Source organism: Nylanderia fulva, unplaced genomic scaffold (assembly GCF_048542155.1).
Source record: "Nylanderia fulva isolate GAGA-0341 unplaced genomic scaffold, ASM4854215v1 Scaffold17, whole genome shotgun sequence".
Lineage (NCBI taxonomy): Eukaryota > Metazoa > Arthropoda > Insecta > Hymenoptera > Formicidae > Nylanderia > Nylanderia fulva.
The window spans coordinates 1,434,350-1,449,762 of NW_028189945.1; the positions used below are offsets into that span (position 1 = coordinate 1,434,350).

Consider the following 15,413-nt stretch of genomic DNA (forward strand, 5'->3'; position numbering starts at 1 on the left):
CTTAATGCAGATGCTGTCTTGCGCGCGCTCGAGGAGGCATCTGCACGCAAGCTGCATTGCGTATCGGCTCGATTGTGTCAACGTGCAATAAAGGAGAAAATAATGGCATGTGCAAAATGATGAAAAAAAAAAACATTTTTCGAGCGAGAGATTTCAAAAATCATAGAATGATGTAGACGTAAAAATTATTAATCGATAAAGATATAAATTGATTACATGAAATAATAATGGTTTATGTAATAATGATTTTAATAAGTGATTATTATCAAGCACGGTTTTTTAATAACGTTATTTTTTATTGGCTTCATTCATATTCAATGAGTTCTGTTTTACTCTTAACAAACTGAATTTTTACATACAATCTTTTTAGAAAACTATTTTAATAAATAAAATTATATTTACAATCAATCTGTTATACATTCGCCATTATTAAGTATAACTTGTTCCCATTTAAACAGTAATACATTTCTTTTTCGAAACATTTTGGAGAGGTTGCAAACAATTTTTTTACAAATTTATTTCAGAAATATTATGAACATTTTTCTCAATTTAATAAATTTTCGAGTGATTTAAACAGATGGAAATCTGATGGAGCAAAGTTTGGAGAATAAAAAGGATAACATAGAACAGACCACGAAAACACCAGAATTTTTTTCTTGAGTTATTTTAGCCGGATGTGGTCGGCCGTTGTCCTGTAACAAAATCACATTTTTGCGATTGATGAGGGCGGATCGTTTTTTTTTTTTTGTTTTTTGTTTTTTTGCAATTTTTCTTATACTCGCTGTAGTCGATTTTAAAAACATAGCTTATTTATGAATTAAAAAACAATATTTTTAATACAGAATTTATGTCAAAGAGAAATTTTCTTTTTATATAAAAAAAATGCTTTAAGAAAAATTTAATGAAAATTTGCGACACATGTAAATAGAAAAAGACTCTCTTAAACTGCAATAGTATATCGATTACAAATTCGTCAAAAAATATGCAGGCACACGGATGAAGAGCAAAAGCGAGAAATATCTCTCAAGTGTATATCTTTTATCGATATATTTGCCGGGGATAAAAGCATGTACAAATAAAAGCGTCCTTATTGATTTGTTATTTGACGATTTAAGGGCACAACTGTCACATGCCTTCTGTCACGCAAAATAGCGCGAGGGATCATCAGGATATTCGCCATTTCCAGCACTCGCTTCTTCTGCGTTTGCACGCATCTGACGGTATCCCCAAAGTATTTTCGCATATTCGCATTTGCATCTCGGAATCGAGACGCCTGAAATTTCATTTCGTCCGAGTTTCCACGACGTTTACGAATGCACATAACTTGATAATGGAACAGAAGGAAACCTGAGCCCAATATCACATTTGTATTTCATTACTGATAAATACTGAATTTATCGCACTTAATTTATATTTTTATATAAAATCAGTATTTATTTTTATTATGATTTTATCCGTAATTGATTTTGTATGCGGCGGATTTTTATTTTTTCCCGTTTAAGATAACATTCGTTACATATCGACTGTGTGTGTTTTTATTCATACCGAGAGAGACTTTCACGCGAGTTTCTCTTCTGTTGCGTCAACACGTACGTGACTGTCAAACTCATCACGATAACGATAACGATAATTATATTCGGGATGTATATGTACCTACAGCAACGTACGAATGCAACTGCAACTTTGTGCGCCGCGAACAAATACGCATATTGCATCTAATCCACCGTCTGCGCTTCGCTGCAATTAATAGTCAGCTGTTGAACGCACGAGTGCGCCGTCGTAATTAGCATCGGTGCGACAGGTAGCTTTAACAATTCGCACAATACTTGAATGCCCTCTCGAGTGCCTGTGTGTCGAGAACGGTAATTATTCGAACCTTCCCCTTTCTCCCTTGTTTCTGAAGCCATTTCGAACACTATCCATTGCCATAAGCGCCAGTTGCAATGAAACAACTTCGAGAAACAGAGGGAACTTCTTCGGAAACATTAACGCGTGTATAGCGTAATTCTTTTGTTTAAATAATTACAATGTTTCTCTTCTGTTATTTTTCATCTTTGTTTGAGCACTGAATAAAATTTTATTGAATTCGAATTAATATTTATTTCAATATCGCCTAATAAATCGTTGATTCGATATAAGAAAGTCTTTTTCAAAATAGATAAATATTTATTTGTTTGAAATGAATAATTAATTAGTAGCAGTATTGATACAAATATTTATTAATTTAATAATTTTGTTCAGTGGGTAAATTTTGATAATGCTATATCTTTTGCATAAGGATAATAAAATTCTTCGAGAAATCTTTAGATGAAAGTAGCCAAAAGTATAATAAGATTGCGCTGTGCGAAAAAGAAGTGTCTTTGCGAAATATCTGGCGCCGGCTATATACAATAAGTATAAGGAAGGCCGAGGGAGACAATTGGCAGAGCTGTTAGCTTCGGTCACGAATGGCATATCGCGACATTGTGTAGAAACTTAGATGCATAAGTTAACGGAGTTCCTCCAAGTTCTCCCTATCATCATTGCAAAATATAGAATATCGGCGAACGGAGAAAATCGCATTGTCTCCAGTGTACCGTTCTCTTCCTTACATAGACATGCAAGATGTACCGTTCAATAGAATATCTATAAATGCCCGTCGAAAAATTATGAGAGATGATTCGTAAAATTGAAAAAATTGATGTATTGAAAATATAAAAGTGGAAAATTGCATGTGTATCTCAGATTCACAAATTGTATACGTGTAACATAAATCTATAAAAGAGACTATTAATATTGTAGAGAGTGAATACTCTTCGAAAAATATTAAAATATTCTTAAAAGATTTCTTTACATACTAAATGATATAATATTCTCAGATACAAATGAAAAAGTAAAAAATAATACAACATTCTCTAATACATATATATAAAATGAATTATTATATATGTTAAGTATTATAGTTTTTTATGGTGTCTACTTCTTGGAGAAACAACAAGTTTAGTCTTTGCAATATTTTAATTTTTATTAAAATCACATGTGATTATTTTAATATCAAGTCTTAAATTTCAAAAAAATTGTTCAATTTTGTAAATAATATTTAAATAAATTAGGTACTCTTTAAAGAGAAATTTATGATAAATTACTTTTTGTTTTATATTTTTACGTTAAGTATATTTTCATATATCAGCGTTTGTTTTAGTGATATATTGCATTTTATTATTGTCTAAATAATTTATTTACGCTCAGTAAATCAATATTAAATATTTTAAAAAACTGTATTCTTTTGGTAATCTTTATAATCGTATGAATAGAAAACATTGGCGCACATGCAATAGATTTATTTTAAAAAACTCCAATTACATATTTTCTTATTTTATCTACAAACGAAAATATTTAAAATATCAAAAAATTTTCGGAAAATTTTTTTGCAAGATTGGAGTAGACACGCTATTTTCTTCTCAATTTAAATTCGAAAGAAATAAGAATTATTTTGATTTAAAACGATTTCGCAAATGACATAGTATATAGTAAAATGTAAAGTGAAGGTTTACTTTAAAGTGAGTACATACTCAGGTTTCTAGGTTTAGGCACCTCAAAGGACCTTCGGCCTTGAAAGCGATGTCCAACGGAAAAGATGAAAGACCGGTGAGATGCCTTCGAGTAATTTCATTAAACGGGATCATTAGACAGCCGAAGATGCTTGAAAGGACGCGTTCTAATTTTCACACTATAATTGCTGGCGTTAGATGATGGGGTAGGACCTCTGATCAAAGATCGTCTCAGTGTGGGGAAAATTAATTTAGAAAGATTTCTTAAAAATGATATTTTTCATCAGAAAATATTAAGAAGCTCAATCCTGTCCACAAACAATTTATCTTAATTCTGGAATTATATATATGTTAGCACATTGTTGAAGTTGTATACATAGAATATAAAAATTCTTAAATTGTTCTCAAATTTATTGTTGAGTAATTTACGCTTTCGTTTAAATTATAATATACATATGTATAATTTTAATCGAAAATGTTCGTTTTTTTAAGCTTGCACTTGCTCATCGAGATTTAATTTAATTTAATTTGATTTAACGCCTCATCTGCCTCTGAACTACGCTGAAAAATGGTTTTCGCAAGGGAGTGCAACGTGTGTTAATGAGCTAATAATATAAAATCTCCCTTCGACGTATCTAAATGTCGCATTTGATGTCGTCGAAATGTCACGTCAATGAGGTGGCATTATTGACTTGGTCTCGTGGCTGAAAAAAGCCGTAAACTCTTCAGGAATAAAGTGCGTGTAGTACATCGAGAACGAGCGGCGTTTTTCCACCGCCTTCTTCGCCCACCGACGAATCTCCTTATCGTCACTTCAGCCGCGGGGGAATGTGATTAAAATTCCTTTTAGCGACGAGCCTTCTCCCCCAGTTCTCTCTCTTTCTCTGTCACGAGTCCGCGATGCCCGACGTCGCGTCGGAAGAGTGTTGTAAAAAGCACAGACGCAATCGACAGCGAGAAGAGTGTCGAGAGAAAGAGAGAGAAAACTGAAAGGAAAATGGGTACTTGTCAAGCTTTTAATTCGCGATACAACCATCTACCCCCGTTGTACGACGATTCGCACCCTGAAATCTCGACTAATTTCCCATTTTGCCTTCGGCCGCGATTTTACACCGAGAAAGGCATCAAAGCGTCGTGAAACTTGCCCCGATAAACCATTTCGAGATTTCCACGTAGACTTTCGCTTAATATGAATTCTATTGCCGATAAAACTTGCATAGCACGTTATTAAAAATATAATAAAAAATGATTTCTAATTTCATGATGTTAATGATGTTAATTTAGTGTGCATTAGTGTGAATTAGTGTGCATTAGTGTGAATTAGTGTGCATTAGTGTGCATTAGTGTGCATATAAAGATTTATCGCACACAAGTTCACAATGACACGAGTAATTAAAAAAGGAAAATAATTAAGAGTCATTATTATTTGTTCAAGATAAATAATGATAATGTCTCTATTAAATATTTTACTTTTTTAATTACTTATGTCCTTGTAAAGTTGTATGCGATAACCTTTATGTGCACTCAGTACGCACTAGTGCATCCAATCAAATTCGCTATTAGAGAACGATGCGTTTCCAAATTTTCGCGACGCGATTGTTTCGTAATAGCGTGCGAATGCGCGGATCGTTTTACATATTGATGATATTAGGCGCTTGCAAAAGTTCGTATGTTAAAAGAACATTATCAACAATTTTATATATAAGCAGAATTACATTACCACATTTTTGCAGGTTTTTTCAAGGATCTATTGGAAACCAGCAAACGAGGCTTTCATGAAATGTTCAAGAAGACTTACGGCATCCTCTACGAACAGAACGCGTATGTCTTCACGGACTTCTTTGACGAGCTGGACAATTATTACTCAAAGGGAACGGTGAGCATCCTTATTTCTTTTTCCTGTCTTTAAAAAGAATGTTAATTTTACTATGTTAAACGAGCATAAAGTTTCATTTCTTCTTGCTGAAAATTTTTATTTAAATTCAATTAAAATTTTATTTCGGAAGATTTCTCTCAATTTATATCAAAACGGCACATTTACTGTGTATTATTCACGCAATATATTTAATATGCGCTGTTGTTCAAAACAAGTTTCGCATTTCCGAGAACGGAACGGAAATTCCCTCTTCTATTTTCCGAAAATTTGGTTTTGCAGAGTTACACGTCTTTCTAACGTTAAGGAATTCATTTACTTCTCGTTTGATGTCGCGCTGTAGCACCGGTGAAAATTGCAATCGCGCGTTAATTTCCCCGCCATCTTCTGCCCTTCCTTTACTCCTCGCCTTCGTCTGGTGTATTAAGCGCGAATAAATAAGACGCCGAGCCATGAAGAAAATTTCTAGAGCTACCAAGGCGCGTCTCGGGATCTAAAGTTTATTACAAGCCGTTCCGCGCAATTACGCTCGACGACACCTTCTCGGGATATTAGGTAAGAAACACAAGATGTTAGGAAATGAGTAGTGTATAGGGACTCGATATATATTTTTCAAAAGTATACATGTATTATAGAATTATGTAACATTTATATAAAACTACATTTTACGTGTTACGTAGCTTATCTATTTTATATGTACGTAGCTGATATATTATATTTATAGTTACTTTTTATTAAGGAGCAGCTATGCGTTTTCTTTACATCAATTAATTTTTTTCCATTTTTTATTGTGTATAAAAGTATGGAGGTAAGATTGTCGAAAAAAATATTTTACAATTTATGTAAAATAATGAAAGTACAAAATATTTCGTAAACGTAAATTTTTTTTTATCATATCCTTATGATCTTTCATGCCAAAATATTGAGACGAATCGATTGATATAAAAAAAATTAGGTTGGTTAAATTAATTAGAAGTCTGAAATTAGATTGACTTAAAAAATTTTTTCAAGAGTGACCTGAATGAGTTAAAAAGATTATCAATTTTTTCGGCTTCCTTTTAACTTTTATATAAAATATTTTCTCATTATTGTCATAGGTTTAGCAATATTCGATATTAATTAAAATAGGGCACTTTGTGTTAAGAAAGGAAAAAATTTAAGATTTTATGGTTTTAAGATGCACGTCATATGATTGTAACAGTTTCGTTAATATGAAAGATCAACTGTTTAAAATGACAGTTCTTTATGACAGAATAAAATGCTTCGCGTTTCGAGTGGATCGAGAACAAACGTGAGAGCTTTTCGCGTTGGATATACACCGACCTTTATTTCGTCCTTTTCGAGGTCGGGAGTTTCTATTAGAATTCGACTACGCAAGCAACCCCGTTATCTACAACGTTTGGCTCACGTTGCCGAAAATTTGGGGTGGAGTCTGATATACGAAGGCGGGTTTAATCAAAGCCTTTGACCATCGTTCGGCTATTGTCCCTAAAGGGTCAAGATGAAAATATTCTACTGTGTCGGACCTTCGAAGAAAATCCCTTTACGCATCTTTTTCATAGGTAGAGATATACATCAGATATTTTGTTACATTTATACCTTTTTACTATTACACTACCTGTCGAAGATCTTTCGCAATTACGCTGCAATCCATTGAATTTTACGAGCTATTCTCTCTTGACTCATAAAAGAAACCAAGTTTCTCGCTGATCGAATTGTTACTTGATGGTTTGTACGTGACAGGGTCACACGACATCATATTTAGGGTAAATTACACTAAACTTGTGAAAGAAAAGCATGATGAATGTCTTCTTTTTTTTGAAACATACAAGTAGAAATAAGAGAGACTGTTAAAGGTTTAAAGAGAATAATGTACCCTTAAAATACATTGCACTTTTTTCATTTAATTTAATATTATTTAATTTGTAAGTGGTAGACGTTTGTATTTATTATTCACCAATGCGTGATATTGAAAGGGAGAGACTGGAGGAAGATGACGATCAAGACGAATTGGCTTGTATCGATTGTCATTCAAATTATCTACCGGCGCCGCTCGTACCTTCCTGTTGCACGATGGAGCCAAAGTGTTGATCGCGTAGATAGATTGCATTATTGTTGCAGCACGACACGTATCGCTAATAAATTTATCGCGAATGTCAAATCTGTCGGACCATGTCGTCCTTAATTCACGAATGCTATAAGCTTCTATGCGAGAGATATTTTCTTCGCGAACGCGGCTCCGAAATCAACATTTTCTTGGATTTTTTGCAATATGTTGAAATTAATTCTAATTTGTCTAATCCAGAGCGTTTACTCTCTAAAAAACAGAGAATCGATTGTCAGAGATTTTTTTTTTACCTTTAAAAATCCGAGAATTAATATTGTACAATCACTATAAAGAAATTATATTGATTTCGTCGATATAATATTATATTGAGTTTGACAAGTATGATTGACGTAACCAATTCTTTTTGAAGGCTAATAATTTTAACAACATTCATAATATATTATTGTAACATAATATATAATTGCAACAATCATTCTTTATTGTATTTTACATCGTAGTTATGTATTATAAAATGGCTGTTTTTAATTTAAGCGCAAATTTCTCGTAAAATTATGACAGTTTTTATTTTAACAGAGAAATTTAAAGACTGGACTTGCATTCGGCATAAAAATATTACAGAAAAGAATTAACTTTTTTTGTACTGTTTTCATTGAACTGCGTAGTTAAAAAGTATTATACGAGAAAGAAATAGTTAGACTGTTTTCCGATATTAAATATTCTGAACGAATGTAACTCGTAATTCATTTCAAGACTTGAAAAACGTATAATCAGATCAAGTGCCATATACTAATGTTAAAAGTTTGTTTCGGGACAAGAACACCCGCGGATTAAATATATTGAATCGATTTGTCCTTTCCTCTCTTTTTCCCGTCTCTTATTCGCGATTTGTACAGGATCACAGGCAGCGAAATCGAGTTCTTAACAGGTGCTCTTGTATTCTAATTGCGCGAGTAATTGCTGGAAGTCATTAATATTCCATTGAGTCGTCGGACTTGGCGTCTCGGTTGTCGACTTTCGATTAATTCGAGTTATGATCGGGTCCAGCCCAATTTGTTTGAGGCTACGAGGACTGAATACCAAAGTAAACGGAAAAAGCGCGACTCGCCCTCTGAATAATCATTCAATCGAATTATCTGACTCGCGGGATTAATACGGCTTTAATAGCGGTTATATGTATCGAGATCAAATTTATGTATGCAAATTGAGAGAAAAAAATTTACAATTCTATTTGCACAATTATTTTATATATTTAGTGCCTCAGAGTTGTATGTGTTGTATATATTTTCTCCATTAAAAAGTTATGCTCTTATTTTACAAGCGTTCTATATAATAAATTTTATATCAACGTTATTCTTATAATTAAATTAAAAACAGATTATTGCGATTTAATGTCGTTTTTCAAATCTTTCTCTCTTTAAGATAAATGTATATATATATATATATGATGGAATAATGTATGTATGTAAGATTAAAATTATTATTTATGCATTTTCTCTTTCTGTCTCTCTCTCTCCAGGTGGACCTTGACGAAGCCATGGACAATTTCTTCAACACTCTCTATCAGAAAATGTTTACCGTGCTCAACAGCCAGTACATCTTCGACAATAAATATCTGGAGTGCGTAGGCGAACACATGAAAGAGATGAGACCGTTCGGAGACGTGCCGCAGAAATTGGGTGTCCAGATCAAACGATCCTTCGTGGCCACGAGAGCCTTTAGCCAAGCTCTGACAGTCGCTGCAAGCGTGATGAAAAACATGCAATCGGTGAGAGATCAAAACTCTATCAAGATGATTCGATTTAACATTGATTAGAATTCGCGATAACTAAATAATTTTCAAATCAACATTTATACTAATTTAAACTATATTAGTCTACAATCTAATGTAGGAAAAAACTTGAATCCCTAATTCTTAAAAGAATTTGAAAAAAAATTGATACAGATTTATTTGATGAAGTGTCTCATTTACTTTCTATATATCTGAAGTGATTAGAATCGATTTCAAAAAATAGAATATTTATGTATTCAATATTAATATAAATATTAATCTATATAGGTGTAAAGCTCTCTGCTTTACTCCCTCGTTTTTTGCTTTGTACTACTTTATATATATATAAGTTTCTTCGAATGCTTCTTGCGGCTCTTACGCCATTACCTCTGCAACCACAACCGTGCGCAGATTCCAAAACGAATTCTTTGTTGTCTGTAGCTGAAACCATCGGCTGATTGCGCAGCTGCCCTGACCAGGATGACAGCCTGTCCTTCCTGTAGCGGTATATCGGACAACGTGCTGGCGTGCGGCGACATGTGCGCCAACGTGATGAAGGGTTGCTTGGCGCAACACGCGGCACTCGACACTGAATGGAATCAGTTCGTCGGTGAGCGATTCAGTCTCCTCTCTCTTTTCTCCCTCAAGCTACTATCGGCTATTATATCTCGAGAGGACACGAATTATCGCAATAACGCAACGTGTTTGCATATCCTTGTGGCCTTTTTCTGCGGAGGACGAGTGCTGCATCACGTATCTCTTGAGTCTCTTATTCATAAAGTATTTATAAATGAAAATATTAATGTTAGCACTAGCGAATCTTGATGTCCTGATAATGAGTTTCGGTAATATTATTTGATTTGTGATATTTTTCGTGGTATCACGACCTAAAGCGAGCGTTTACTCCAAAATCAATGACAAGGTAGTAGAACTGCTGATGTTATTGTTATTATTTTTTAAATTTTTTTAGAAAGAAAGGGATTTAAAAACCATCCTCCTAAGATTTGTGAAGTGAATGTAGTAGCAATTTATATTTTAAAATCTTTTGTGAAAGTAAAAACAATTTTTTCGACAAAAATATCCTATCTTTCTTCATATTTCTTCATTGAATGAAGTAATCTCTAATTCTAATTTATCTTTTCCAAATGCAGAGGCTGTGGACAAGGTCGCTGATCGGCTGAACGGCCCGTTTAACATCGAGGTGCTGGTGCGTCCGATCAATCTTAAGATCTCCGAGGCAATCATGAACTTCCAAGAGAGCAGTCAAGACGTGTCACAACGCGTGTTCACCGGTTGCGGTCGGCCGATGCTAGGTAGACGTAGACGCAGGGATAATCACGAGCTGGAGCTGGAATCATTGAATTTCGAACAGGAAACATTGACCGAGGATCGCAACCCCTCCTCTTCCGCGGCCCTAGATAAATTGGTGAGGGAGATACGTCAGCGAGTGCGCGATCTCAGGCAGTTTTGGGTCTATCTGCCCTATAGGTTGTGCAACGACGGTCTGGTTGTTCCGCCTAGCAACACGAAAGAATGCTGGAATGGCACACACGTAGACAAGTATGTTTGTACTGCATACATTGGATCGATTCATAAATAATTTCCGTTATAGATAATTACTAAATACTTCTTTTGAGAAACTTAATCATTTCAATTCAATGTATAAAAAATAAAAATTACACACACACACATATATATATATAATATATATATGTGTGTAATAAATGTATGATTGCACAATATGTTTACCAGACTTTTACAAGACTGTTATATTCTTCTAGATATATATATCCAGTGTCCTCGGACGGTGAAACACAGATGATGAACCCGGAAGTGCGCAGCATGGGACCAAGATCGACCATCGTAAAGGAGCAGACTTTTGCGCTCGGTGACATCTCAAATAAGTTGAAATTAGCGTTCAACGGACAGGACGTCAATTGGATTGATACAGGTGATTATACCCGGCGTTGATTGTGATAACGTCATAACTTGAGCCTATAGATAAATCATAAAATATAATTATAATTAAAAAAATAGTTTTTATCTCCTATAATCTTTATAATCTGTTTACATATATTATTGTATAATCTTTACATTTTAATTAATATTTATCTTTTAATATTATTGATTTAATATCTTTTAATGTCATTATAATATAATTTATGTTATAATTTTTATGTGTTTTAATAATCTCTTTTTTTCATTATATTATCTATTAGATAATATAACTCTTAATAACTTAACAGAGGAGGAAACGTGGTACGGGTCCGGCAGCGGTTCCGGCGACGGTGCGTTCACCGACGACGAGGACGGTTTCAAGGAGGGCTCCGGTTACGAATCGAACGTGGAGTCGGAGCCAGAACAGCCATCGAAACAGCCGTCTCCGCCGGTAGTAGTTCATGAGGCCGAGACGCCGTCGCGAGTGGATATCGAGCCGCACAAGGGTACGGGTACAGGTACAGCTACCGGTACGAGCAGCACAACGGGCTCGGGCAACAATCAGACCACCACTGTGGACAGCAGCGGTGCCAGCAAGCAGAAGATGTCGCTGTCCAGGGCGCTGACGACGTATCTGGTACCTATAGTAGTGATGTGGTTCGGCGGTTGCCTCAACGATTACCTGTGATTGTGCGGATCTTGCGACTCTGAGCCTAGCCTGGTGTAAATATATTGCCCGATCTCGATTCACGAGATCGAATGGAAAGGAACTCTCGATAGAAAAGACTTGGAATCGCGCGTAAGAAGTGTCTCGCGAATATCTCCTTGCTCCTAGAAATCGTCAAGGACATTCGTCGCGAGCAATCATCTATTTGATCCATTTCCGGATCCTCAATTTCTATATTCGCTCAATCGAATAATGCGTACTCTAAGTAGATTCAGCGAATATCGAAATTGTTAGTCAATCGACCTAGCGCACGGAGTATACGAATTTTCGTGGCCATAGCTCTTCGCCGGTCTGTTTTTTGAAGAAAAACGGACAGAGGTGAGAAAGAATCCATCAGCTATCTGCCTTTCGAACGAGAGACATTGTATGGAAACATTTAGCGGGGTAACGAATTTCGCTAAATTCTTACGGTAGCTTTTATCCATCCCATCATGACGATGTTAAGTAAACCTGGCACTGTGGTCCAGATATTTAGAGCTGCGATAATGGATTTTACAATCAACGAGTTAAAGGATTTAAGGCAGCAGCACATCTGACCATTTTGTCTCCCTTCACCAATCTCTGCTTCTTGACTGAACATAATATTATATGCTCTTTTGTTGCGAGGAAAGTCTCGAAATATAGACGTATATGACACACCTTTCGAATTTGCATGAATGAAAATATTTCCATGCGAGAGAGGATTTCTTTTTCTGCGCGGGATGTCTTTCAGGAAATTAATTTTATTTATGCGAACGTTGAATATATTACAAGTGACGATATACAATTTATTGTATAGTACCTATGCTTATTGTAAGAACAATCACGTTACGCTGTTTGAACATCTTTCCGAATTTTAGAGATGTACCGTTAACATTGTATCATCGGACTTACTGCCACAATTGCCCCAAAAATTCGAGCTTCTCGAGTAAATTATCATTGGTAGTAAATAATTACAATATATATATATATACATATATATATAATGGGATAGATAGTAACGATCCCAGTCTGAGATCGAGTCTTTCCAAATCTTAGATTATCTACTGATCTTGTCAGAATTCTACTGCCAAATGGAAAAATGCGAGTTTAAATACAAAAACGTTATCGATAACAGAGATATCTCATACTCATATCTCTCGATTGTATCAAATCTTTCAAAGATCCTTAGATATATTATACTAAATCTCTTGATCCTACAAAAATATTACTGCCAATTTTAGAAATTTTCCACTTTTCTCATTCCCTTTTATCCGAATATAAATACCGTGATGTTATTCCCGTTTAACCGAGCTTGCGATAACATTTTAATAAGTCACCAAAATACGGTCAAAAATTGATGAGATCGTCTGTCAGAATTATGCGAACTTGCTTATTGTCAATCCCTGCGTTCATCGCGTAACCGAAAAGCAATGTGAACTCGTGCACCGACAATCGCGACGACATTTCGCTGTATATGCAAATGATGTGTTTGATTACATATACCCCGATATACGTAAGACGATCCGAACGAAATATGTATACGAGCGGGACTGAGTATTTATTAAGTGTTCGTTATATCGATCCATTCAGGATCTGTGGAATGTGCGCGAATCCAGAATATGTGACAGGAAGCGCAGGAAAAAAATGGAATCCTTGTGATAGCTATGATGTTGTCACGAATAGATTTTTTAGGAAAAGCTGCGATTCTCCCAATGTTATTGAGATCGAGAAAGTTTTACTGGTTTTAATTTAAAACTTTTATTTTATGTTAGTCTCAAAACAAAATATATATCAATATATTATATTATTGACTTTAAAAGATAAAAAAGTGAATTAAATACACGATATTGCGGTGATTTCATAAATTCAGAGGATTCTATAACTTGGCTCATGTTATGTGGAAGATTTGTTAACAGTGTTCTCGGCATTCGGTTTCGACGACGATGAATACAATGAATATCCCTTTGTCGTGAGGTAATATGATACAATCAAATGGAAATAACGAATAATAACGGCCTGAGAAAAGAATTCCGAAGGAAACACGTCCGAAATTTTCGCGAAACCGAGCCGTAACACTGTGGCGTTAATTTGCGTTATAATGAATAGTGTGGGAAAAAACAAAAGAGATGTTCGTTGCGGTAAGATGTAAATAAATAGAGTGGCGATAAGAGAGGAATGTGTGTGTGTGATAAGAATGTGACGCTTATACTTTCTGCGTTCAAAATGAAACATGTATATGCGTCGAACTTTATAGGACGAGAGGAAGGAAAAAGAATTGTGCAAAAAGGAGATGTAGAAAATGTAGTTATAAAAAAAGAAAAGTTTTTCTTTTTTGAAATTACGTTTGTGGAGACAATCCAGATTCTGCGTTTGTCGAACATTTACATGAACTGTCGAAAGAAAAATAATGATACAAGTCACAAAAAACACAAAGGATAGTAAAACAAAATGTGATCATTATTTATAAATATGTATTTTCATTAGACATAAAAATTGTAATTTATTTGTTGAATCATTTTCTAATTTCTATTTTATAATAAATAAATATAAAATATATCAAATTAAATAAATCTTACTATCACTTTGATATAAAATGTAAAATGTGTAATTTCTCTTTTGTTTTTTGCGTAATAATTTTATATCAAAAATATTTTTAAAACATTCATAAAAATATGACTTATATCATTGTGCTTTCCTCGTTCATTATTTACTGTATCGTTCGCGTAGCACACACAATTGTATAATTATAATTTGCAACAAAGTGTCAAAGAGAGAAAGAAAGAGAGAGAGAGAGAAAGAGAGAGAGAGAGAGAGAGAGAGAAAGTGATGCGAGAAATCGGCGGTTGGAGGCGGGCTCCTGTGATAAAATCAAATAGATTGAGCATTAAGACTGCCTCTCCGCGCTTTCTTCTACGGCTACTCGCTATTTGAAGAGCGGAGAACGCGCGAGGAACATTATTAAAAAAATCTAGTGAAATAAAATAGAATATTATTGGATAAAATTAATTTGTAATTATATTATTGTAATATTATTATATTATTTTTATTATTATATATATGAAATGAAATTAATATAAAATTATAACACTCTGCGTACCGAAAAAATACTTTGTGCGTATACGCGTTTTTTTTTTCGAAGACGTGCGAAACGCCGATTTTTTAATCGCGTGAATTCGTTGATTTCTCAACAATTTGCATGCGCGTATACAAACACACTCACACATATATACATACACATACATGCGGACCATTTATACGTAATTATAATACTTTTAGTCCTTGCCAAATTATTTCGCGAAGAATGTTGCGCACATTTTTATACACATATATGTATATATATGTTGTACATGTATGTACGTACCGTATATATATAACATATTATTCTTTTTCTCTTTTTTTATTTTCTTTCCTATTTCCTATTATTATCCTTGTTCCGAGACGATAGTGCAATACCATCGAATATACCAACGTAAGGGTATCAAGAAATATAAAAAATAGAAAAATGGTAAGTAACAAGATGTTTCTCATTTTGAATATTTCATGATTTG

At 34.3% G+C, this 15,413-nt stretch overlaps 1 protein-coding gene across 3 annotated transcripts in view; it reads left to right on the forward strand.

Annotated features, from left to right (window-relative positions):
* Positions 1 to 15,251, forward strand: part of dlp (glypican dally-like) — a 153,592-nt gene extending 138,341 nt beyond the window's left edge. For 2 of the 3 annotated variants that reach the window (XM_029311985.2, XM_029311983.2), the window contains 6 exons: positions 5,264 to 5,406; positions 8,988 to 9,236; positions 9,681 to 9,849; positions 10,391 to 10,799; positions 11,021 to 11,190; positions 11,459 to 15,251. In XM_029311985.2, coding sequence (XP_029167818.1) covers positions 5,264 to 5,406; positions 8,988 to 9,236; positions 9,681 to 9,849; positions 10,391 to 10,799; positions 11,021 to 11,190; positions 11,459 to 11,865 — 1,547 coding nt within the window. In that variant the 3' untranslated portion in view covers positions 11,866 to 15,251. The remainder of the gene's footprint in view (positions 1 to 5,263; positions 5,407 to 8,987; positions 9,237 to 9,680; positions 9,850 to 10,390; positions 10,800 to 11,020; positions 11,191 to 11,458) is intronic. The other variant, XM_029311984.2, reaches the window with a different exon arrangement.
* Positions 15,252 to 15,413: the final 162 nt, after the last annotated feature.